Source organism: Anopheles funestus, chromosome 3RL, assembly GCF_943734845.2.
Source record: "Anopheles funestus chromosome 3RL, idAnoFuneDA-416_04, whole genome shotgun sequence".
NCBI classification, from domain to species: domain Eukaryota; kingdom Metazoa; phylum Arthropoda; class Insecta; order Diptera; family Culicidae; genus Anopheles; species Anopheles funestus.
In genome coordinates, this window is record NC_064599.1 from 76,791,915 (window position 1) to 76,817,669 (window position 25,755).

Here is a 25,755-nt window from a genome sequence, read left to right on the forward strand (position 1 = left end):
CGGTACGTATCACTTTCGAAGGTAATATTTTGCCGAAGTACCTCATTATTGAGGGACTTAGAGTACCAGTGACACGACCGTACATACCCAGGGTTTCTACTTGCGCTAAGTGCAGTCGGATTGGCCATACGGAGCCGTTTTGCTCCAACAAAATCATGTGTGGCAAATGCAAAGGATCGCACTTAACGGCTAATTGTGTAGCTCCTGAGCAGAGATGCCCCCACTGCAAAGACTCGTGGCATGAAGTATCTGCATGCCCAGTCTACAAACTGATCAGCAAAGAGCAACGAAAAACAATTCAAGAAAGAGCTAGAGGTTCTTATGCTGATGCCCTTAAAGGGACAGAAAACAACCGTTTTCAGGACCTCAAGGATATGGAAGAAGTGGATTCGTCCAACGCAGGACCCTCTTCACTGACGGCACCCAAGCGAGTTGATAGGAGAATATACCGTACAAGGAGGGCTCTTTCACGGAAATCACTGTCAAAAGCCCTGAAAAAGAGAGCACAAAAGCTAGCACCTCCACAAGCTTCCCCTAGCAAGAACCTTTCCTCTCTTAGCCAATTCCTAGATCCCAACACCCCCCAGACCAATCCCCAGGAGGCTAAACACCGTAGATCTTATGACACTAGATCGAAGCTAGCTTTCCCGGAAGAACCCCGACACTACCCCCACCACCACTTGCCAACTCTGACAGAGATTCTCACATCTCTGTTGGAAGTTCTGAAGTTGCCGCAACCGTTAAGGGGTTTAGTGACCTGTGCGATTCCGCTATTGAAAAATGTACTGAAACAATGGTTGTCTCAATGGCCAAACTTGAGTATGATGGTTCGATTAGATGAGTAAACAAAAATGGCCAACATACTCCAATGGAACTGTAGAAGTTTTCTTGGAAAATTAGACCTTTTTAAAATATCAATTGGAGAAAATAATTGTGATGCATTTTCCCTCTGCGAAACCTGGCTATCACCTGATATAAATCTATCTTTAACGGGATATAATTTAATCCGTCAAGATCGCCTCTCAAGGGGTGGAGGAGTGCTAATTGGGATAAAAAGGAGTCACACCTTTTCCCGAATTGCAACCCCTGGGCATGACATAGTAGAATCAGTCGCAATCAAGGCAAACATCGGCGGTCTTGAAACGACCATTGCATCAATATATATCCCGCCGATAGCCAGGGATGAACAAAGACTGATTGAAAAGATCAAAAAGGATCTTGAAAATCTCGCTTCGGTTTTGCCTGAACCGTTTTTTATACTAGGGGATTTCAACTCCCACGGTATAATCTGGGGAGGAGAAAAGGATGATCTCAGAGCCCCGATCATCCAACAACTCTGCGACGATTTGAATCTTAAAATATTAAACTCTGGAGAGCCAACTAGGGTGTCATCGCCTATGACACGACCAAGCGCATTGGATTTGTCTCTGTGTACGTCGTCACTAACCTTCAACAACAACTTAACATGGAAAGTTATACAAGACCCAATGGGTAGTGACCATCTACCGATTTTGATCTCAATTACCAAGGGCATTCAACGAGTTAATAAGTTTCCTGCTAAATGTGACTTAGCACGAAACATCAACTGGAAGAGATACGGCGAACTAGTGACTGCTTCACTGCCACTTGTAGACTATAATTTATCTCCTTTAGAGGAGTACCAAAATCTCGCTTCGTGTATAACCGAGTGCGCCCTTGGTGCCCAAACAAGGAGCACCCACCAAGTAAGGACTTTTAAAAAACCTCCCACTCCTTGGTGGGACAAGGATTGTGAAGCAGCATTTAAAGCGAAAAGGAAGGCATTTGTAGAATATAGAAACATGGGCTCTAGTCATCTTTATGAAAAATATAGAGGACTAGAGAGAACATGCAAAAACTTGCTAAAAGCTAAAAAACGTGGATATTGGCGTAAATTTGTAAATAACCTAAATCCTTCCTCTTCGCTTAGTTTGCTATGGAAAACCGCCAAAAGGATGCGAAACTGTAATGTAGAAAATGAGGACGAAAATTTTTCTGGCGATTGGCTCGAGAAATTTGCTCACAAATTCTGCCCTGACTTCGTCCCCGCGGAAAAGTTTATACAAACTTCGCTTGGAAGGGAACCTCAAATGGACGTACCATTCACCATGGTTGAACTTTCTCTTGCCCTCCTATCTTGTAGAAATTCTGCGCCTGGTGTAGATCAGATCAGTAACCAACTGATCTTAAATCTACCGGATATGGCAAAGAAGCTTCTATTGATACTGTTCAATAGGATGCTACTATACAATATCGTTCCGCCAGAGTGGAGGGAGGTAAAAGTGATAACCATCTTGAAACCGGGCAAACCGGCATCAGATTATCGGTCTTATCGACCGATAGCATTGCTCTCATGCCTTCGAAAAATCTTCGAAAAGATGATTCTTCTGCGTTTAGAGAAATGGCTAGAATCTACCAACCTTCTCTCAAGTACCCAATATGGTTTTCGTAAAGGCAAAGGTACGAACGACTGCTTAGCGCTGCTGGTTACAGAAATCGAACTGGCACATGCACAAAAACAGAATATGACTTCCGTATTCTTAGATATACAGGGGGCTTTTGACTCAGTATCCCCTCATATACTGTGTCATAAGCTAGAAAACGCTGGAATTAGCCCGAAGTTAAATAACGTAATATTTAACCTAATATCAGAAAAGGCAATGAATTTTGATAACGGCCACTTTCAACTGAAGCGGACCAGCTTTCACGGACTAGCACAAGGGTCCTGCTTGAGCCCCCTGTTATATAACTTTTACGTCAGTGACATAGACTGCTGTCTTACGCCTAATTGCAGACTTAGACAACTAGCTGATGACGGCGTTTTATCAGTCGCTAGCAGGGACGCCGATGAAATTAAAAATTCTTTACAAACCACGTTGAACAATCTAGCAGAATGGTCTCAAAACCTAGGTATCGATTTTTCAGCAGATAAAACTAAAATGGTAACATTTTCCTTTTTTAGTGACACTGCGAAAAACAGAGAGAAAAGATTGTATAAACCCGATATTGACATCTTTCTCTATGGTAAAAAGATAGACATTGCCGAAGATTTTAGATACCTAGGAGTTTGGTTTAATTCTAGGCTTAACTGGAATAAGCACATACGATACTTAGTGCAAAAGTGCACCAGAAGAGTCAACTTTTTAAGAACAATCACTGGATTCTGGTGGGGAGCACATCCAGTGGATGTGCTACGTTTATATAAAACCACGATACGATCCGTTTTAGAATATGGAAGTATATGTTTCCACTGGGCATCTAAAACGCATCTAATAACATTAGAAAGAATCCAGTATCGATGCTTGAGAATCACCATGGGCAGTATGAAATCAACTCATAACATGTCCTTGGAAGTGATGTCGGGAGTGATGCCCCTAAAACTACGATTTTTGTACCTTTCGCTCCGACTCCTTATCCGTTTTTCCGTATCAAATCCCTTGGTGATAGAGAACTTCAAATCATTACTAGAGACACAATCCAAAAGCAGAATCATGGAGTTATACCATGATTTTGTTTCATTACAGGCACACCCTAGTGCTATAACAACATCTAATCGTGTCGCGCTCCCAGATACCTACAGTTCCCTTTTAACGATCGACACCTCGATGACGGAGGAAACTAGGACTGTCCCGCATAGTCTTCGCTGGATGACAATCCCCAGCACTTTCGTGGACAAGTACGGCCATTTAGATAACCACAAACAGTACTACACTGACGGCTCGTCGTCAGAGAGCGGTACTGGTTTCGGTGTCTATAATACAACCATCGAAGTTTTTCACAAACTGAGACAACCGTGCTCTATCTATATTGCTGAGCTAGCAGCAATATTTTACGCACTGCTACTTATTAGTGCCAGACCTCCAGATGAGTATTTTGTTTTTACAGACAGTCTGAGCGCTGTGGAAACACTCAAAACGGTAAAGTCTGTTAAGAGCCCAGACTATTTTGTGCAAAAATTCTAGAGGTCCTAAGCTCCTTGTTTGAAAAAGCGTTTCGCATTTCGCTTGTATGGATTCCCTCTCATTCTGGTATTACTGGCAATGAGAAAGCGGATAATTTGGCAAAAAGAGGCGCTTCTGAAGGTGATTTGTATGATAGGCCCATCCTATGTCACGAGTATGCCCACTCTCCCCAGGAATTCTGTCTAGCACGTTGGCAGAATCTATGGGAAGCAGATGATCTCGGGAGATTTCTCTACTCGATATCACCAGAAGTCTCCTTACGACCCTGGTTTGACGGGCTCTCTGAGGGAAGAGCGTTCATCCGCATGATGTCTAGGCTCAGATCTAACCATTTTGCGCTGGGCGCTCACCTTCAGCGTATAAACCTGGCTCCAACGAAGGTTTGCGATTGCAGTACAGGACATCACGATATAGACCACCTTCTGTGGTCTTGTCAAGACTATGATGATGTCAGGGGATCACTGTTGGCAGCAATAGCGGCAATCAACAGGGATCCGGATGTCCCAATTAGAGACATTATGGCCACAGGAGACGTGCCATATATGAAAATTATTTTCAGGTTCGCCAGAGAACACGGTTTAAATGTTTAAATGTATACGTTTCCCTATTTTTAGTCATCAAGTAGTAAGTGTTGTTTGGTCTGTTTGTTTTTATAGTAGTGAGTAGTGTTGCACGTGGCACATCGAGGCACAGAAAACAACCCAGAAAGCGTACAGAATACCTGGAACAAGAGAATCGACAGACCCCATCAACGATATCTAGGATTTGGACATTGGACATCAGGACATTGGACAACATGATACTGGACAACTGGACTTTGGACAACTGGACTTTGGACAACTGGACATTGGACAGCAGGAAAACGCATCAACCGAGTATGCCCGGGATAAGGCAGCTTGGTAGGAGGAAATTCCTACTATAAAAGAATACCATAGATTGTAAAACCCTAGTCGAGAATTATCTCGACAATACGGCATAGCCCGTAATACTCAATAAATAATAATAATTTCATTTAGTACGTTGTATTAGTTTGGTATGGGTTTTTTTAAACATAAAATTCCAAAATCAACCCAAAACTAAAACAAATAAACTTCGGGCGCCCTTGATCCGAGAAATTGCAATACCGTTCGTGTGTCTCATAATATTTATTAGATTTTCAATGTGTCAAGATCCTAAATACGAAAATGATATTCGTACGCACTCTCTCTCTCTCTCTCTTCTTGGCTTTAACGACCTTACAGGTCACGCCGGCCATTTCTGGCTTACAAAACTTATTTTTATCACGTAGCCGGATATTCAGTCCTTGCTACGGGATTCGTACACACTATATAAGTAATAAAATGAAACAAGATAATTTAACCAAATCGAACGATTAATTGTGATGTACAACCTATTTACTATTGCACTACTACAATAGAAGAATAGCAAGAATGTGGTAACATAATTTGCAATTGACTTTTTAATTATTGCATGTTTTTTGCACTTTAGCGCTTCAAAAAATGCGTATTTCGACCATTTCCAGCAAAATGAATACTCAAAACTACATTAAGCTGCTGAATGGTATGACCCCACACACCGAGCACGTAATGGATGAACAATTCGTCTTTCAACAAGATAACGCCGAGATCCACGTAAGCAAAGTATCAAAACAATGGTTCGTCGAGGGAAACATCCCACTTTTGAACTGGCCAACACGAAGTTCTGATCTTAATCCTATTGACAATCTTTGGGGAATCCTGACCAAACGGATGAACAACGGAGGAAGACAGTTTGGAACGGTTGAAGAGCTCAAGGCGTTCGTAAGAGAAGAATGGCGAAAGTTACCATTGGACATGCTACAGAAACTGGTAAATTCGATGCCGAAACTAATATTTTAAAACAAGATTTCAAAATGGTAAACAAACTAAGTACTAATTGTAGGTAAACAGATGGTTATCATGCTTCAATAACATAAACAGTACGGTGCGCTTATAGGACTGTCTAGTACTGTAATCAAATTTAAGAAGATTTATCAAAATTACATAATTCTGGTAAAAATGCCGTTAATTCGGAGAAAATTCTCGTGCAGGTTCAGGAGCCGTTGTTTCGGAACCGGCTCTGGAGCCGTTGGAGTAGGAGTCGGCTCCGGAGCCATGCTTGCACTCCGGAGCGCACGTTAACTGTAAAGAACTACGCTCACATCCCGATACAAAAGTTTTGTAATTTCCGTAACCGGATTATTTGTTGCCGCATCTGTTGGTCGTTTATGTTTCTCGTCGAATCTTTTATTGATAATCAAATTTTAGACCTTTCAAATCATTATCATTCGCCTGAAACGTTGGAAAATTATGTATGTAAGTATATGCAAGCAAAAGCCTTCAAAAGTTTAATTTATATTTTTTTTTCATATATGTTTTATTCAGCAAGTTTATTTTCAGCGACCAAAAGCACAAACGTATCCTCCCGCCCGTGTATTATCGCACGTAACATCATTCCACTTGCTTACTCCTCCGCTTCCCATCACTAAACAATTTTCAGTACCGCCGTTGTTGGAAGGTTCTCCTGCGCCAAAGTTAAGGTACGTGGCTTTTTTGTTCAAGCCAATCCATACGAAATTACCTTCCGCTCCTAGATCTGTGGCCCCAATGATCCATTCTTTGGTAAAATCTCCTACAGCCCTGATGGCAGCTTCAACACGCGCATTTTCTTCGGCCGACTCAATAGAGGCTAGGTGTCCACCACTAATGCGACATTGTTGCCAAGCTTGGAAGAAGCTGAGGGAGCGTTTATATGCCACATAGGTTTTGGCACCTGTACGAATGATAGTTTCAGCGTGTATGAAGGTTTTGAAATATCATTTACTATTGGTAATTAACTCACGCATTTCACGTATACTAACCATGTGCTTCCATCGCGAACAGCATCAAACACAGTACTAAACACAAACTCTTGAACGCCATGGTTTCCACTATAACTTCGAAGTCGACGGTCTTGCCAAACGAACTGCTGCAAAACTCAACTCTTAGGCAGTCTTTTATACACTACTTCCAATGTTGACTCAGGTGTCTCAGGTGTTCATCATCTGCCTATAAAAACGAGTGGTCTCTTGTTGGTGCACCGTACTTTGCGGATAGAGTTTAACCGTATCTCCACAGGATGAAGGCTTGTGTAATCGCTCTAACTATCGGTGTGCTTGTGGCCGTGGGTCTACCCACAACAACTGCGCTTCGATACACCGTCCACAACACTCCGGTAAATTTCTTCACAGCTTGGCAGCAGTGTATAGCGAAGGGAGGAGCACTAGCTGCGATTGAGACGCCCTGTCAGAACGAATTTGTTTATGATGCCATCAAGCAGTCTGGTGGATCTGGTGGATGGTGGATCTCGGGTACAGACCTTGGGCTGGAAGGATCGTGGATCTGGATGTCGAAAAATGTACCACTCGGCAACGTTAACGGGTACATGAACTTTGCTCCTGGAGAACCAAGCAATTCAGGTACCACTGGTGAACACTGTCTCGCTATAGAACAATCTCCTCAGTGGAATGATATGCCGTGCGATAAACTATTAAACTACGTTTGCGAGTACTATATATGATGGGAGGATGTAGTCGTCTCTTCGCATTATAAATAAACTGACAATAAAAATACTTTTCGCTGAGTATGAGAGATATAACCGTTCATTATTTAAAAGATGAGATATCACATGTACATATGAATACTTACTCTTTTGTAAAATGTAAGTAGTTAGTTACAGACTATTCCAGCCGTAATTTGGTATATGGTACATGGCACTGCTACGATATATCTGCACTGTGCACATAGGCATGTGGCCCAAGGCCATAAATTCCTATTCTTTTACGACAATCGATGGTCAGCGCCGCGACGTACAGAAGATGCCATGAACTTATTCAATAAAACTGTTGAACAACGCTTGCTAGTTATGGCTAGCAGCCTTAGGACATAACATCCTCGAAAACCCTGTATCATTATCCACTATTTCTAACTCGAATTCTTTTGATTTACTGACATGTAGTAGATACTTCTTTCATTTTAATTTAAACAATTGGTATTGAAATTCTTCCAGAGCATCTGCAGTTGCGAATTTTAACGTTTTAGTGCGTCCGGTGAAGATGAAGATGGGATTGGGGATACGGGAGTAGATTGATTGTTAAATGTGCTTATGAATTACTTAGAAAAGGGACCTCATTTCTGTTCAATTGTGAATTTGTGAAGCATGCATCAACGAATTTAACAACCTTTGCGTGAAGTGTGCCAGCCTTTCTTCTGATACTAACACTTTCGTATAAACATTTTGTCAACCAACAACAAAATCGTCATTTACGTTCATATAGTTTGATTTGTTTTTGTTTTATTAAAGAGGATAGTACCAGACACACTGTTGAGGATATATTAAAACTATAATAGAAACAATCATAATTGAAGGATTTTTTAAAGATTAAAATACATGAAATCCTTACTTGATTGTAAGGAAATCTCTTGTTTGTACTAAATATTAATTACATCAATTACTGATTATTAATTCCATGAAAGTGAAATTGAAATAAAAATGTCAGAAGGATCAATCAGAATGACTACGGAGTTGTCTTAAAATGTTTCAGCTTCCGTTAGCAAGTTTAGGCAGGTTGCCATTATTTGCTGTATCTGTTTTTACGAATCTGTTTCTATCATGGTGTTTACTCAACCATTTGCGTCAGTACTTGTTTTTCGGATTTGTGATAATCTACTTGTTTTTTTTTTGTTTTTTGTTTGTTGATTGCATGATACGTAACCCAATTTTACATAACCAATGAGAGTTTTATCATAAAAAATGGGTTTTTCCGTTTAGCGCTATGAAAGATGTCGTGTAAACGAATCGCGTTTGGCGAATTAATTCATTTGTATTACCCGTTTAGCTTCTGAATTACAACTTACTTTTTCTTTCCTAATATAAAAATATTCGTCACTACCAATACTTATAAATGTTGCTATAATTTTCTATCGTTGGATAGAGACGTTATGATAGAAAAGATCGGTATAAAGAGAACAAATAGGTGTCTAATATTGGTACAAAATAAATCATATCTCCAATTCGGCTGAATATTCAATATGCTGAATACGGGTTTTCACTAAGGGTGACCCTGCTGAACAATAATCCTGAACCGATCTGACCAGTGAGCAATACAAAGTTTTCAAGCAGAGAGGATACAAAGTTTCTCAAAAAGCCGGGACCAATTCCAAGCAAACTAAGATTCCTGCAAACTCTACTAACATTGTTTTTGAGAAGGATTTTTGTCCAACATCCAATTCCCAAGTCTTTTCAGTTTAAGTTTCAGAGCAGATAAAAGGAATAACACAACACTTATCGAGACAAAGGGTAAGGGAAATATGTGCGCACCAAATGGAAGAATGTGGCAAGGAGAAATGGATAAATAGCAGCGAAAAGCAGAGGCTCTTCCAAACAATACTACCTCCCCTTCACCAACCGTCACTGATTCCGGAGTTTACAAACCTCTCCTCTGCGCAAGATAGTTATTACAGGATAAAATGATCCGCGAACCAAAATGAGTTTGACATCACTGGACTAATGGGCTGTAAACCGATGGCATTTCTTTGGTAATATTTTTTTTACACTATCATTTCATTTAGTACATTGTATTAGTTTGGAATGGGTTTTTTTAAACATAAAATTTCCAAAATCAACCAAACAAACAAAATAAAAAATTTCGGAGGTTCGTGGTTCGACACCTTTGATCCTAGAAATTTAAATACCGTTTGTACGTCTTATAAGATAAATTATAATTTAAATGTTTCTAAATCCTAAATGTGAAAATGATATTGCTACATTTAATTTATGGATTTAATTAGACAAGAAACAAAATAAATAATAAAAAGAATCTTGAAAATGTAAATAATTAGTGATATTACATAGTTGTCTCTCACTCTTACACTTCGAATGATAATTTGTACAGTGTTCACTGACATTATATTAAGCACCCATTAGCTTTTTCTACTTTTTAATAATAAACAAGTTAAATGTTTGAGACAGTGCTTAAGGTATCTTTCTCCATTAATCAGACAAGTATACAAAAGACGATAACTTACGGAATAAGACATGAAAGATGTTTTATCTCTAATAGCAGTAGACCGATAAAGTAGAACTTTATCTGTAACAGTTATCTGTTTAGCGGTGGAACATGCATTTAACGCTATTTTAATAAAATTTAATAGGAGTTTCGAGTTACCACACATAATTACGGCGTTTACATTAAACGATTGTTACTTAAAATTATATTGTAGTAGATTTTTTTAATGAAGCTACCTTAAGTAACGACAACGAATTTCCATATCACATACTTACCATTGGTTTTCTTTTTCTTCTCATTCCGCCGTAAAACACATCGCAGAAACGTTTTATGTTCAATACATTTATTTTATACTCCTTACATGAATGTGCCGATTTGTAACAAACCGACCATTCAGTAATAGATGGAAAAAACACATAAATATAAACACATTATGCATATAACGTTAGGATACATTCCCGACGGACACGGACGTTAAGTAATCTCGCGGAACAATAAAAAATGCCTAAAGTTTGTTAATGTTTGGCATACTGCTAACAAACCGTACCGTATATTCTGCTCCTAAACGAACCTTAATTTATGTATACCTTGTGCATAATGCTTATATGACGATAAGTATATAATACAAGCCCCTAGCGACTACTGTCTTATGATATGTTTTGAGCCTATGTTGATGCGTTCTAGCATGAGTCCGATTGGAAGAATGTTCTTGTAAGCGTTTAAGCAAAATATATAAAACCTCAACAATCATCGTAGTTTATGTTTTGTAGGGAACAGTAATGCTCATATGCTTACCTGCCCAATGACATATTAAACGATTTGCTCCTATATTTGTTAGAAAGCAGCATTTTTAGTTAGTTTTTGGTTAACTTTACTCTGTATTCTTCAAAAGTAAACCAAATCTGTAAAAAAAACCTTCCCTATAAGAACTTGCGATTCTACAACCACTCTCTTATATTGGGTAATGCAATTTCTGAGAAGTAACAAATAAATTAAACCAAAAAATAGAAGGTTATTCAGTGTAAAACAAAACCAAATGAAAAAAAACTAAATGAACGTTTTAAAAAGCTGTTGTAAGATTTGCAATTTTAAACCATAATAGAACGAAGCGACAGTAAACAAAGAAAATGGAATACAGTAAAAGAGAAAGAAAGCGTAAGATCCTGTCCCACTATATCTTTGCGATTGGTTGTATTCGTGTAACAGTCAATAAGCAACCAAACAAAAACAAAAATCACATTAAATTAGTTAACTTTTCATTCCGGGCTGGCAACCTTTCCTTCCGTCCACCCGTTAGTGTTTTTGTGCGATTTCCTATTTTCGGGATATTTCCCAACACTCAACACACATCGCTCTATCGTTGTTGTTTCTGTTGAATCAAACTTTCCCATTGGGCGATCAATTTGTGCGACGAAGGTGCCTCCTGCGGGTCAAGATCGCAGAGCTGGGCCAATGACATTGCTGGCCGCATACCGCCACCGCATCCGTTGCCCATTCGCGAGCGGCTTTCGAACAATGGCGAAGGAGTTTCCCTGCAATAGAGAAGCCCAAGATAAACATGGGGGAAAATGAGGGCGATAAGTAAAAATTGGACAAGTTATTCTGGTCATTTGTAATCTTACCTCGGCGAAAGACTAGAGTTGGTTAGGGCATCACACAGTTCACTAATCGATTTAGTCGACCGAAGCTTTCTCGCCAGCGGATAGATCGGTTCGTCCGTATTATCTTCATCCGACAGTTCCTCGCTCGATTCGAAGCTACAAACAAAGGGTAAACATCTTAGTGATATGTTCTGTTAAGTTCTTCAAATTCTATACATACCCATCATAGTTCATGTCCAGCAGATCAGACTGCGATGCGTTCCGATTTATCTTACGGATCCGTTTTAGTTCACATTCGCGTGACTTAAGATCACGCAGCTCGCGTTGGATCTTCTCCTCGACCGGGACGTAACCACGGCGTATCGGTTTACCATTGGAGTCGCGCTCAATTGCAGGCGGTGTGGAGATGGCCGTCGGCAAAATCATCAGATGTGAACGGTTCAGATCGACCGAAGGCTAGAAAGGAAAAAATATTAACATATCTATAAATGTTGTTATAGAATCTTAGCTACGTACGTAAGCAGACGACAATTTTTATTATATTTTTTTAGTGAAGTTGAAAAAAGGATGCAAAAAATCCTCCCAGGGCCCTTCGAAAACAAAGCGCCTAAAAGTATGCAATTTACTGAAGTCCAAACGTACCAGAGTTAAACAAAATTCATTTACAATTTTTGTTGGTCAAAACGCCTCTAGCTAAACTATATCACCCACAAAATCAATGACTTATCAACACCGTTTTAAAGATAAAGCCGAAACAGAAGAAGAAGAGAAAAGTTCGTAATACTGCAGCTTGTTAGTTGGAGCTTTATTCGTGTCCGGAATTAAATACCGAAACAGACACTGAGCGATAGATAACAGTCGGTACTTCAAAAAGTAGATAAAAGTCGATTTTCATTTAGCCATTGCTATATACTGCCAAATTTCAACTTCGGACTACCCAAATCAAGGGTCGACGGGAAGAATTTCCCGCCTCAAGATGTAGATAAAGAGAGTCCACAGAGACCTCCCTAAACTAACAGCTACCATTCTGGCTGTCTGTTCATCTTATCTCATGCATTTCCATAGAAAACCATTTTACCTACCACGATTGGATCTGCTTTCGTGCTGGCTACGGTAGTCATCATCTGCGGCACGTTCGCAACCGGTCCGGATTGAGCTCCGTTTGCCGCCAGCTTACTGAGCCGTCCGCGTGAAGCGATGAACTTCTGCATAATGCCGCGCTGGTTCGGGTTCGGATTGAACCGTCTCGGTGGCGTTGACGTGTGGAAAAGCTGCGGCGTGGAACGTGCCCTTGTTAGCGTTTTTGGGCTCGGTAAAATGAATGCCCGGCGCTGTTGCTCCTCTTCGCGCCGTTGGTGCGACTCCTTGCCGTTCTGCTCGAGTTTGTCCTTCAGGTTAGACACTGAGGGCGAATGCACTGGCGTAGGCGACAGCGAGAGTCCCGAATCGTCCGAGTTGCCCGTTGAAAGATTGTCATCGTTCAGGTCCAGCCCGTTTCGTTCCTCCGAACCCGTTCGGTGGCCTTCGCGCAGTTCCTGCTCACGGCGCGTCACCTCATTGATCTCCTCCTGTATCCGCTTCAGTGGGTCTTCGATCTAAAATCGAGTAAAAAAAACACGATCATCTATCTTCTCACTAAGCGCGTCAGGCAAAAACCAATGTAACATATTATCTTATTAGCGCAAGAAATTTTAATGCAAAAGAAACGGAACTGCTACTTCGCTAAGATCCATCCGATAAGGTCATTGTTTGGTTCAATTGTTGCATGATGTACCGCAAACTTGCTGCAGCCAAGAATGAATCTGATGCTGATTTACCACCTCACAATTAATCGCCTAATTTACGCACCCACTAACCTACATTTCTCACAATCGCGCCAAACATGTGCATGTACCCGTTGCCGCTGTCCAGTGAGTACTGGGAAGGAAAAGAAGAAATTATTCGGCGCCAATTAAAGCCATTAATAAGCCGGTTTCCCCATACATCATCTGCATACGGTGTACTGCATACGGGCGAAACATTCGTTGCATGTTTAAGGTTAGAAAGCCAGCAGGAATCGGCCCGACGAACACCGATGGTGGGAGTGATTATATTTTTCTCCCATACCCATAGATGCTTGATAATTTGTTACGATCTGGCCGGTACTTCAATTAGGTTCGATGCTGAATTGAAGGAAAGGGTTCATATTCGGAAGCTGCTGTCATAAATGTGTGGTGGAAATGGGGTTAAAGTGAGATTTAGACGAGGAAAATCGAGGTTTCGGTTTCATCTTGAAAGGCAATCGTGAACTCAATGTCATGATTATCAAAACCATGTCTACTCACATTTTATTTTAAATAGCTGATTTCTTAACTAAAGTATGCTGATAATTTTCTTTTTTTTTTGAGTGTTACTAAAGTTACTAAAGCAAACATTTAACTTATCAGCTTAAAGCAACGAAAAAATAAAAATGTTTGCTTGTTATGCCAGGAGACAAAGAATGTATTCCGATTTGCAATTAGAATTATAAACTGATGTTACTTTCAACTTTATCAAAGCGTAATGTTCTGCTTCGTTATTTTTAAGTGTAATTTTATGCCATTTTAATACGGAACATCGTTAATACTTGCTTGAATTTCATCAAATTAAATTTAAGTTATCCATCAATTTCACACAAGCAGCATAACAGATTTTGGCAGAAGGCTTCATAAATTCATTACCGCACCCGGCAAACCGTCAATTCTGTTTCACCATTCATTCCCATTCTTGTGAATAAAACAAAAATCAGCAACGAAAGAACAAACCGTGGAAGGACAGTAGAGGAAGAAATGTACCATTTTACAAGTACAACACATATTACTAGCACAAAAAAGCCCAAAGCTTCCTGTGCCCGATCTTGCTCAAAATAAATACAGCAACTGCTACCGAACGATCGTACTTAACGGGACCGGCATATCGGCTGTTTGTCGCAATTTGCAAACACCAATTCCGTATCCGTCTTTTGGCTCGATCGTTTCAGAAAGTCCAAATAAATTAAGATACATTCTCTAGCACCATCAGGAAATGCGAACAAATGCTGCAGAATGAAGCACGTTAAAACCATTTGCATGATCAAACGGCACGGTCCTACGCATGATTGCACACGTGGCAGACGGGAAGCTTAAATAATAAGATTGGTCTCTCTGTGACACCGATGCAGAAAAAAAGAGACAGCAACAGGAAATGACCATGTAATTCGGGTTTTATTTCAATTGCAATAGTTTGTTGTACGGGGGGTTTATTGTGCCAACTTGCACGGTGAGCTGTTCAACCAGTTTAATGACTTTATTTTCAATAGAAAGCTTTGGTGGAAATTGGATGTGTAAGTGTGTAACAAAAAATATATATCATTAGCAGTGCTTTTAACAAATCCATCAAGTTTGAAGAATTCGGTTCCGGTTGATTAGTTGTGCAAAACGAATATTTTCGTATTTTATATTTGTGCATTACGATGGGTTTTACTTAAATAAATGATTTAGAATGATTTTTATGTATATTAACATATGAATGATTTTTTTCCTAAGAACATTAGGAAAAATTGAATGCCTGTGTATTTAAATAAATGATTTAAAAATTGGTGCCATGACCAGGATGAAAATAACATAAGCCTTAACTAACAATGCTATGAAGTATTGAGTTTTCGTTGTCTGGGTATTGGTTGATTCGTTGAAAATCGATCATCTGATGTATATAAAAAATATCGATCGTTTCAATACGACAGGATACGAAACAATTCCTTAATTATTGATTGTTTGTTGAGAAAGAAAAAAAATCAATTACTGCATTCAAATCGTTTTAGATTCAAATTTGATACAGAATTTCAATTAACCTCCGTACTTCGTGGATAAAAACGAAAACATTTTTAGACTTTATCATTCGCAGCTTGTTCGGTGAACCTTACTTCGCGGTTTATAGAGAGCTTAAAAAAAAGCTACGTTCCTTTCTTTTGTGTCCATTACACCGACCAACGCCCACGCACGCCATCAAGATCAATGCATGCGAGTTTCGAAACTATCTTATTTCTTTTTAGTGTCGTTGAAAAAAGTACAAATTAATCAACCAAGCTCCAGCCAATGGTTTGGCAAGGAAAATAGAAAATCAACAACCTTTTCCTTACCAGAGCATTTTATTATTTTTTTTAGGTTATTACGGAAGGAATTCGTGGTCGTGCTCGTGAGGTCACGGTTAATGGATATGGGATCACCGGCAATGCTTTCCTTTGCCGTCACTGTGTTTCGCCCCTGAAAAAAACGTGAGCGATTTAGCGCACTGATGCAATTTGCAATTTAATCCAAAGCATCGTGCCGGTTCGGCGTATGTGTTAATAGAAAAAAGGTAAGCCTTCGCGTCGTACTATCGACAAAAGATAGTGGTAATATTAAGAAAAGTCGAGGGCACGCGTTGAAATTTCTACTCACACTCGCGAGAGTTCCTTGGTTGGTTTGACCTACTTCGTTCCTTCATGTTCCCCGCCCCCTTCACCTCCTGCTCTCCTTCACATCTAAACCGCATATCGCGATCCATACCGGTGTAAATAATTTATTATCGCTCCGATGCTCCAAACACCTCAACGATGCAACATGGCGAACCGCGTTGATTGAGAAGCACGGGTCGAAGGGCGGATAATGATCACCGGCATGATCATGCCAAACCGAGAAAGACCGACGAAGGAAAGTGTAGCCTTGAGCTTGGTCGGAGTACGGAAACAAACGTTTAAACCTCCGGCGGGGTGGTTTTGTGGTCGATGCGTCATGAAGACGTTGCTTGCACGCCTTTTGTGCTAGCCCAGTTCCGAAAATTGATGGCAAAAGAGCATGCATTTATGTCAGCACCGTCATCATGGGATGGGTGCTGTCGGGAAGGAAGGGACCGACCGGCAAAAAGGCGACCATGGTTGGAACGAGATGGCACAGAAAACGGAACCAAGCGCCGAAGCATCGTCGGGTGAGAGGTTAGTTATGCTACCCGGAGCATGACGACGGTGTCAGCGAGATGTGCGGTATGTAGGTCTTTTCGTCTGTTTATGTATTTTCTATCCACCGGTAACAAAGTTGAAAATACCGGAACTTGAGCAATGCCAGTGTGTAACTAGATCGTGTAAATATCATATCGCTTGCACCGGTTAATGTGTTGCAGTTCGACGTACGAATCAATTTGGATCCGAATGTGCCGTTACTGACGAAGAATACGAAAGAATCAGTTACGGTTTGGGGTGGTTATTGTTAAAGCCTTTGCCCGATGCGATGAACTGGTTTTTGGGTAATTATTTTCATCTTTATGGAGCACATTCTAGGCAAATGTTTGTATTTACAATACTGAGTCAAGACTTAAGACAACTACAACCGATTTTTTTTCTTTGCACAATGAAATACTTCGTTACTTTTACTTTGATTGAAAACTATTACCGTTTAAAAAATGCACTTAAAGAACAATATAAAGCCTCAGTGTAACAATAAAAAATAATGCTTTGATTCCATCACGAACTAGAGAACGAGGGTTTTTTTTGCAAAATTTAATTATTGCATTGGGAAACCACTTTCCCAAAATGCGATCTCTGATTTATGATGATAGCGTCTAAAAAAAACCGGAAATAAAGAAGATGAGTATAATTCGCCATCATCTTTGACCGAAAAGGTAGCACACGAGCAGGATCCCATCCCACTTCAGCAGCAGATGTGAAACAAACGACATCAACGACCGAACAGACAGCGAACCCTCATTATAATGATATTTTCAGACCAAATTTGGCTCTGCCGCTGTATTAAACAGCAGCAACCTGCTTTTTCCGTCGGTTTTCCAGATTCCAGAGGTCAGACCCGCTGGTAATTGGGGCTGCAAAATTTCTCTCATCCACCGGTCTAGTCTAGCCTGTCCCAGCTGACACCGTACGACAGCGCTCCGGAAAGACGATTATTATCGCACAGGAAAGATCTTTTCCGGCCGGAAGTGGCCGATGACGGGTGGATTTAGAAAAAGAGAGAAGAAGAGAAAGAAAAACAATAAGATTGGCAACCTGTGTGGGTTATAAACATTCACCCCTTTGCTGTGTGTCTGTGTGGAAATGCTAAGCAAATGGTGAGCTTCACATCACTGGCACCGAAACCGAACAGCAAACAGTGAAATGCAATCGATGGGACCAATATTCTGGCCGTTGGTGCGATGTTTATCTTATCTTAGCTGGCGGGTCTGTTTATTAGCGAGGTAGAAGTGCACAATAAATTGAATTGCTGCGCGATAAGGCCACCTCACCACGTACGATACGCCAAGCGCTTGGTGCGTTGTTCCAGTGGGTAGCAACGAAAAAAACAAAAACAAGGAATACGGATGAATGAAAAAGATTGATTATAAGGCACTGCAGCAGCAAACGACACGGATCTATATCATAGCTTGCGTTTAGAAAACAATCTGTGTCTTATATAATCTATTTGTTGTTTTTAATTAGTCCCCAAAAATATCACAGCCTGTTGAAAGAATGAAGTTGTGCTTGTGGAATGAATTTATTGCATTTAATCCATTCTCAACGCTCGTCGAGCAATATTATCATGGTTAATTGGTTGCCAATGGTAGAATCAAACCAAAGCTTTTAATACCATTCTAACAATACCGAGTCTTTGGGAGGATTAACTTTTATAATTAATTTTATTTAACGTTTTGCTCCATTGAGTTAGATCGATTTGGTGTTGCAGACGCTGTGCAATGTCTTTTCGATTGGATTCTCGAATATTCTAGAGAGATTTTTAAAATTTTAAAACTAAAATTATCGATTAAAAAGAGCGCATTGCTCAATAAAAGATACTAGAAAACACCATTTTGAAATTTCCTCTCAATTGAAAAACGTAGTAAAAGGCGTTAACTACAAATGTTTCCTCGTGGTAAATAACGTAACCATCGTGCACGAGCTAGAGCGAAGAACAAAATGCGGGACAAAAGGTGAATCAACTGTCCCGAACGGATCCGTTCTGTTCTGCACCGGTTCCGCATGCATGCACATTGAACCCCCAGAACGTACATATGTATGTATCTACACACACTTGAATCGGAGGGTTGCTATCAAACTGTGACGAACGAACGAAAAAAAAACCTCCCCCATCAAGCATCAAGGTACAACAATAACCCATCACGAACCATGCTCTTCAAACACGGACTGTAACAACTGTACGTGGTGCATAATTTTACTTTCCGGTTACGGCAAATCCATGGTTCAGATCTCGTTTGTGGCAGCGGTTGACTGTTTGTTGACGAATGATCAACCTCTTCTGACCGTTCGCGCTAGTGACAGTGGAATTGGAAATGAGACTGAAATGGGGCTAATATTGTAGCAAATTTTGAAGGTCTTTGATCGAGTTAGGCCACCACCGGAGAAGAATGAAATTAATTTTATGGGAATGACGGAAATTCAAATTTTCATATGTTTTATGAATGATTGTCTATTAAAAAAAGAATTAAAAAACATTATTAGCGTTTATCGTGCTGTGAACAAGAATATTAATTTTAAACCAAACGGTTTTTTTGTTTCGCTAGCAAAATTTATATTTACAGGGTAGGTATGTCGAGATTTTTTATATTTTGCCAGATGTTTGGAATTTGTCACATGGTTTATTAACGACTTCCCAGATGTTGTTGAGTTTGTCCCGAGATTTATTTGACGGTTACCTAGTGATTTTTAAAATTCTGCTTGGTTTCTTCTATGTGGAATTCGAATAACCAATTTGAATCATACGAATTGTCTGTGAAAACATTGTATACAAACGCTACAAAATATTAAGCCTAGATGAAAAGTATTAGGAAAACGTAAAAAACAGTGGAACCCATATACAAATGGACCTTGGACATCATAAAAAATCTCTAGACTGATTCAAATATATTTTGGAACTTTTTTTAACCCTGTGAAACCGTAAAAAATATTCGGTATACCCTGTATTAAAGTTAGAGAAAGGTTACATATGCTTGCCATTCTATACAGACAATCATACTTCAAATATCTCGAAACAAAGTATCTGTTGGCGTTGTGTCTTCAGTCATATACTACGCTAATTTGTCAGACCGCTTGGCAAAACGATTGAGCACAAATATGGTCATTGACGTTGTGAAATTCCGATGTGAAATTATTCATTCGACACTCAAATTACCAGAGATACCGTGTGTACGATACCTTCATGCCGATAGCTAATATATCCACAAGCGTCGGATGAATTTCTACGACCGATTGATCACTTCAAGATTATTGACGATCGGATCGCAAATAGTTGCCAGACAGTGGGCAACAATCCCAACTGGACCTCCAACGGGTAGACACTTTCGGTTAAAACTAGGCCACCGTAGCCACCGTCTATGTCGCTTCCCTTCCCTTAGAGATACTTGCCCGATCGGGAGTCCCCGTGTACCCCACTAACCCCTTGGATAGGCGCATTGCAAAGGCAAAGAAGCAGAAAAACCGGAAACTTTTCACTTTCAAGTTCGCTAAACCAACCAACGAGTCGCTTGGTCGACACTGTTGGCCTTCGGCCTTGGAGCTCGAGCTGGATCTTGGTTGTTGTGTAGCTGTATGTTTGACGAGGAAAAGTGTCTAATCACCTTGCGTTTTCAGAGCGGGTTTCTGTGTACTTCCGATGCGACGTAGGCTGTCAGATGAGGATCTAGAGCAAGTGCTCTCCAATCGCCTCAGCAAACGTTAATTGTAGCCAGTGGGGAACCGTTTTTCCTTTCTGCTCTGCCGTCCCAAACGTACTTCAAACGTAGCAAACGACGTGTACATGAAAACAGGATGGTGAAGTTTTAATCTGGCCCGAGACAATGCCATCGCTCGCTCCCCCGGTGGAACGTTTATTTGCGTTTGCGTTCATTATCGATCAACGAGGCAGCATGGAAAAAAATATACGGCAGCGTTGATGCTGATACCACTAGCCAGCACCAGAAGACGTTGGCGTACCTGTGTTTAGTTTTCCATTTGAAAGTGAAATGAAACTAGTCCCAGCGTGGTAACAGTCCACATCCAACGATATCCCGATCGGATAGTAGCAACACTTTTCCTTCGATCAAAACCGGGGAACCAGCATGGGGGGGGGGTTAGCTCCAGTTTTGCCGTACACCAACCGGGCAAGATTGTTGGCAAAACTGCAAAACAAGACAACGTTCAAGATCGTTGACAAAGCTAAGGTAGATAGATGATCATTTTCTCCTCACCCTCCTATCTGCTTGATGGTAAAATTCCGGAAAATCGTGTACTTACTTTTCTTTGCCATGTTCACCCGCTGATAATTGGACAGTTTTAAATGTTGTTTAATTGACAATTCAATTAGCACAACAGTGAAGCAGCTTTAGTGTTTAGTTTCGTAAAGCTTACCTGCCACAATTTGTTAAATGAGAAGGCTGGCGAGAGTGCTCCACCTCTCTCATTAAGAGCCTCGAGTGGAAGGAAAAGCTAGCACGTAGTGGCTCAGCTCAACTCACTTTGCAGCTGAAGTTGCATTTTAATTGGATTTAAATAATTCGATTGATCGTCTGATTGCTGTTGCAATATTATTTTTCTTTCTTATTTTGTAAACAATCGTTTGATTATACAACTTTCTTTCATCTCATCTCAAATCTCAAGAGTCTCAACAGGCACGGAGGCTATAAATAAGATATTAATTAGCTACCGCTTCTACCCGGTCTGGGGATGGGAAATAAATCATTCCAACAGATTAAGACACACAAATGTTTTTTTTTTTTTTCAATTCAACCTGAGGCACGCTCAATCTGCATTTTTGATCGTCCGGGAACAGATCGTCCCATAAATAAGGCTTTCCATTTTACATTTGTTTCATTGATCGAATGATTACGTTCGTCGCACGATGGTCGTTTGGATCGATGGAAAGAAAAAAAAACGCTTAACAAAAGCACACAACAAAAGAAAACATATCTGGCGCCAATTGTGTGATGGAAGACATTTTTCATTTTTCGAGTGTAAAATCATACGTAGAACAGAAGGAAAACTTTCTTTACAAACAAAAAAACACACAAGCCTGAAGAAACACTAACTGACACTTTCTTAATGTGTTTTTTTCCTGTTTCGATTAGCTTTTGCTTCCTCTAACGCATCGTAATGTCGCATTGCTTTTGATTGATTTTAATGTTCGTTTTCCTGCCGAACGTGCCGAAGTGAAGCACCACGTTGGAGGCTGAAGAAAACGGTGAGCATTAGCTGGAAGGCTACAACGTTCAGTGTAAGTAAAGTGGAAAAAAGCAAAATAAAAACCCCAAAAAATCACCTACGGGGACAGCCAGAGTACGACCTCGGATGTAAGAAAGGGGGAGCGAGCATATGGCGGTTCATTTTTCTTCTACCGGTCGTTAACTTTCAACGAACAACAAACGGTGCTTTTTAGGAGGGAGGGGGTAGTTTTCTTTGTGCCACAAAATGCCATCAATTCGAACAGCACGCAACGAAGATGGACGGCAATTTGAAGTGGGAAGGTTATTTGGAAATAAAATATTTTACTTAAATTATTATTATATTCAACATTTCCATATGGAACGATGAATCATCTCCAGCAGGTTGCGTTAATTAACCATCAAACACCCGCGATGTGTTAATTAAGCTGAGCAAAATACAAAACAACATCGCAAAGAAACTTTTAAAGGTAACGAAAACGTTGATAATATAAATTAATTGTACCAAAATATCGAAAAACTGGAAGAAAAAAAGCAATCATACTGCATGCGCTAACTGCCTATAAAGTGTGATCATTAAAAGGAAAACTACAATGAGATGAGATTGTTGTGAAAATAGAAAACAGCAAAAAAAAGTGCCAAAGTTTGCAACCACTTCTCTCTGGTTCCGTCGAGTGGTGGAAATGTTTTTTTTTGAGCTTGACGACCATTAACCGGCAACCAGGGTGGGCACTATATTTTTAATGCGTGTTCAATGCGTTTAATGTAATGTGCAAGCTTCGTCAGGAAAAGAAAAGCAAAACCTTCAAAATGAAAAGAAACGGAAAACTGAATCTTTTCAATGATCGACGACGATCACTATCTCTTTACTCGCTTGACAGGAAAGGGAAAAATCGGTAGCACACACGCACAGGTCGGGAGAACATTTTCGTAGTCGGCCGTTCGGGGTGTATTGGGGTTAATTGAAGCTGTGGCGCAAACGCATTGCAAACGCATGTGAAACGTACCAACGGGCGGGCACGTATGGTAAGGGCAAACACACATACACGAACAGCATGTACTACCGTGGCGCCCATTTCCATCGTGGGAATAGAGCCCATTGATGCCCATCAGTTGTGCTGGTAAATCAAGCTGTATGTGTGTGTGTGTGTGGCTTTTTTTGGGGGGGGGGGGGGAACTAAAGTTACCCACGGAAATGAGTGGTGGAATGTCTATTATTTGCCTCCAAAATCGTGCCCAGCTCACATTCCACCAACGAAACGTCAATCTTTAATTAATTCAACCGAAGCCATTTCGGACCATTTCAAGCAGGGAGATGTACTTTAAAGCTTTTTCTTTCTGTTTATCACGCATGCATATGACTGTGTCAAAAACGATTCGTCACATAGATGTGAGCTTTACGATGATACAACACATCAATTGGGCACGTGCCGAATTGGGCGCAGATTTGGGACGCAATCAATTGTGCAACTTGTATACGACTATTCTTTTTGGGGAAGATTTCCACTTCATACATCATCCGTTAAATCCCTTTAATTGCTACCAATAGTTAATGTTTTGTACAAGATTAATTAACTAATTTAGATGTTTGAAAAATATTTTTAAGATCCCCATACTGTTAAAACGAGTAAATTTATGACTTCATCATCAAGCTTTAATCAAAATTTAGCACTGAAATCCGCCATTGTTGTTTATTGATATAAATTTCGAATCCATCAGTTGTGTAGATGTGAGGTTTCATTAAAATCGAAGTTGTCATCAAATTCACTCAAAACCCTAGACATAGCAGATATTTGTTCGTGCGATACGTTTGCAGTATTGCTAAATTGTGGTCTTAAAAAAGTCTGTTTTTGATTTGTTAGAGTATTGTCGGTGTATATATGTTGCCGCTTAACACTCCTGCGATAAACAATACTTGCGCATTTCGTCTTCTGTTTTCCAGGGCTTCTAGGCTTAGTAGCAAACAGCGTAATCGATACGGCGGAAGTTAGTTGTTAGATTCATTGCATGGCGGTCTCGATCCTATTTATCCATATTTCTGCGTACTGACATGACCATATCCGCTACCATACTCTAATAAAGATCGAACTAATGTACAATACAAAGAGTTTATGCACATTGGATCATTGAGGTCTCTGGCAATTTAAAAAAATAACAAAGGCCCTGTTTGGGCATTATCTCGTGAGATTATTTAAATGAAGGACTTTTTTTATTTTACAGAGGCTTTGAGCCTATTGGTTGACATTCGCCTCGTAAATTAAGGAGTCTTAGATTTTCCTGTTAGGAATATTATTTAACAGACACCAAAACATCCAAGGTGGTAAAATCGTTTTATTCGCAGAGTCCTTATTGAAAGAGTGTGTGGAGTCCCAGATCAAGCAAATATTTAAGCAATGAAAGAGAAAAGGAAGGATTGAAATGGAAATGAATTTAATTACATTTTGTATTGTTTTTTTAAATAATAACTATGGCACAAAATAAGAGAACAAATGAAAATAATGAAATGGATAACAATATCGCTTCGTTAGTCACGCGATATTATGATTCAATGGGATTACTAAAACACTTGTTTGTGAATGTAGAAGAAAATTTCTAGTTTTCTAGAACTAATTAACAATCAACAGAACTTTGGTACTGAGAAAACATAATAAGGCCGATTACTCTCAATTCAAAAATTAATGCAGATACAAATAATTTAATATGCTTTTATGCTTAGCACTTAACAGCTCCAGTTTACCATTTCCTATATTAAATTTCATTGTATATGTTTCCGCAACTTGTAAAATACACTAAATTTAGACAGTATTGTAAAAATGGTGAAAGTTATGGAAGCCATTTTTTGTTGTATTCTTATGTTTCGAATTATTACGACCATTGATTTGTCATTGAGAACCCTCTTACTTAGATTTGAGCTTTTTTGTTATTTTCATGAAAATAACCATTTTATATGCTACTGTCTCTGGTACACTTGCATTTGCAACACCTTTCCCATTACCCCCAGTCAGCAATTATAGCACAAATGTGACCAAATCTTTGTTTGTGCTTCTATTCGATGGGAGATGTGGCGTGCTTTTTGCTCCCTTCGGTTCGCGATTGCGCGACCACAGCATTACAGACTGGCGCTGGACTGTGTTTATTTATTTACTTACTCGCCACCGTCCAACTTTTAGTACCGTTGGGACCTGCCCGGCTTTCGGAGCAATTAAACGACTCTATTGTTTGTGCGAACAGCGTGCCTGTTGTTGTTAATCTTTGTGGCTGCACTATTTACCACATCCCTCTTCCCTTTCCCCTCCCTTGCAGTCACTCTCATGCACTCTCCCCAGGGTTGTTTGGGGTTAGTGTTTATTTGTACTTAGCGCGATCTGCAAACTACAAGCAGTAGGTGTTTTTAAAGGGGATCAAATTAAAGCAAATCTTACATTTCAACACCTCCGCATTCCGACCCGGGGATTTTTTTTTCAATGTTGTTTTTTAGCTTAGTTTTACGTAATACCCTGCAGTTGATCGAAACCTGCACGAATGTTTATAAGACACTGAGCCCTTCAAAAGATTATAAAGATGTATTAATGTTGTTTCTTTGTGCAATTAATAGAAGAGCCAGAAGAAATTATGTTTCTAGATGATCAAACAAAGCTTTCAATACCGTAGAATTAAGTTATGAAAGAATCGAAAGAAACATTTTATTTTCTAAACAAATTAAAATCGAAAGTATTACATTTTTCCCTTCATCATGCCATTCACGGACATCTTTCGCCAATCAACCGCGACAAAATTGGGTTTCATTTACTATTTGACCATCTTTCAAGGCTGTCCGCGGCTTGTCATGTTTGCGCATGGTCAGCTGTTTATTGTCGTTGCAGTGTTTTTCACGTTTTGTTGTGTTTTCATAGCGCTTACCTCACCAGCTTTACTAACCCACTGAAGTTTGTTTTGGGTT

At 39.9% G+C, this 25,755-nt stretch overlaps 3 protein-coding genes across 3 annotated transcripts in view; 1 reads left to right on the forward strand and 2 right to left on the reverse strand.

Annotated features, from left to right (window-relative positions):
- Positions 1 to 6,337: 6,337 nt before the first annotated feature.
- On the reverse strand, positions 6,338 to 6,961 carry LOC125767102 (pulmonary surfactant-associated protein D-like). Its single transcript, XM_049433365.1, has 2 exons — positions 6,859 to 6,961; positions 6,338 to 6,770 (listed from the first exon to the last, which is right to left on the reverse strand). The coding sequence occupies exons 1-2, from the start codon at positions 6,917 to 6,919 to the stop codon at positions 6,394 to 6,396; spliced, it is 438 nt and encodes a 145-aa protein (XP_049289322.1). The 5' UTR covers positions 6,920 to 6,961; the 3' UTR covers positions 6,338 to 6,393.
- A 123-nt stretch (positions 6,962 to 7,084) lies between these two features.
- On the forward strand, positions 7,085 to 8,364 carry LOC125767101 (perlucin-like). Its single transcript, XM_049433364.1, has one exon. It carries the CDS (start codon positions 7,116 to 7,118, stop codon positions 7,554 to 7,556), a length of 441 nt encoding a protein of 146 aa, XP_049289321.1. The 5' UTR covers positions 7,085 to 7,115; the 3' UTR covers positions 7,557 to 8,364.
- Positions 8,365 to 10,370: 2,006 nt separating this feature from the next.
- The window catches only part of LOC125767059 (uncharacterized), a 30,627-nt gene continuing 15,242 nt past the window's right edge, over positions 10,371 to 25,755 (reverse strand). The window contains exons 2-5 of the mRNA XM_049433304.1: positions 12,728 to 13,240; positions 11,866 to 12,101; positions 11,667 to 11,801; positions 10,371 to 11,576 (exon numbers count right to left, since the gene is read on the reverse strand). Coding sequence (XP_049289261.1) covers positions 11,399 to 11,576; positions 11,667 to 11,801; positions 11,866 to 12,101; positions 12,728 to 13,240 — 1,062 coding nt within the window. The 3' untranslated portion in view covers positions 10,371 to 11,398. The remainder of the gene's footprint in view (positions 11,577 to 11,666; positions 11,802 to 11,865; positions 12,102 to 12,727; positions 13,241 to 25,755) is intronic.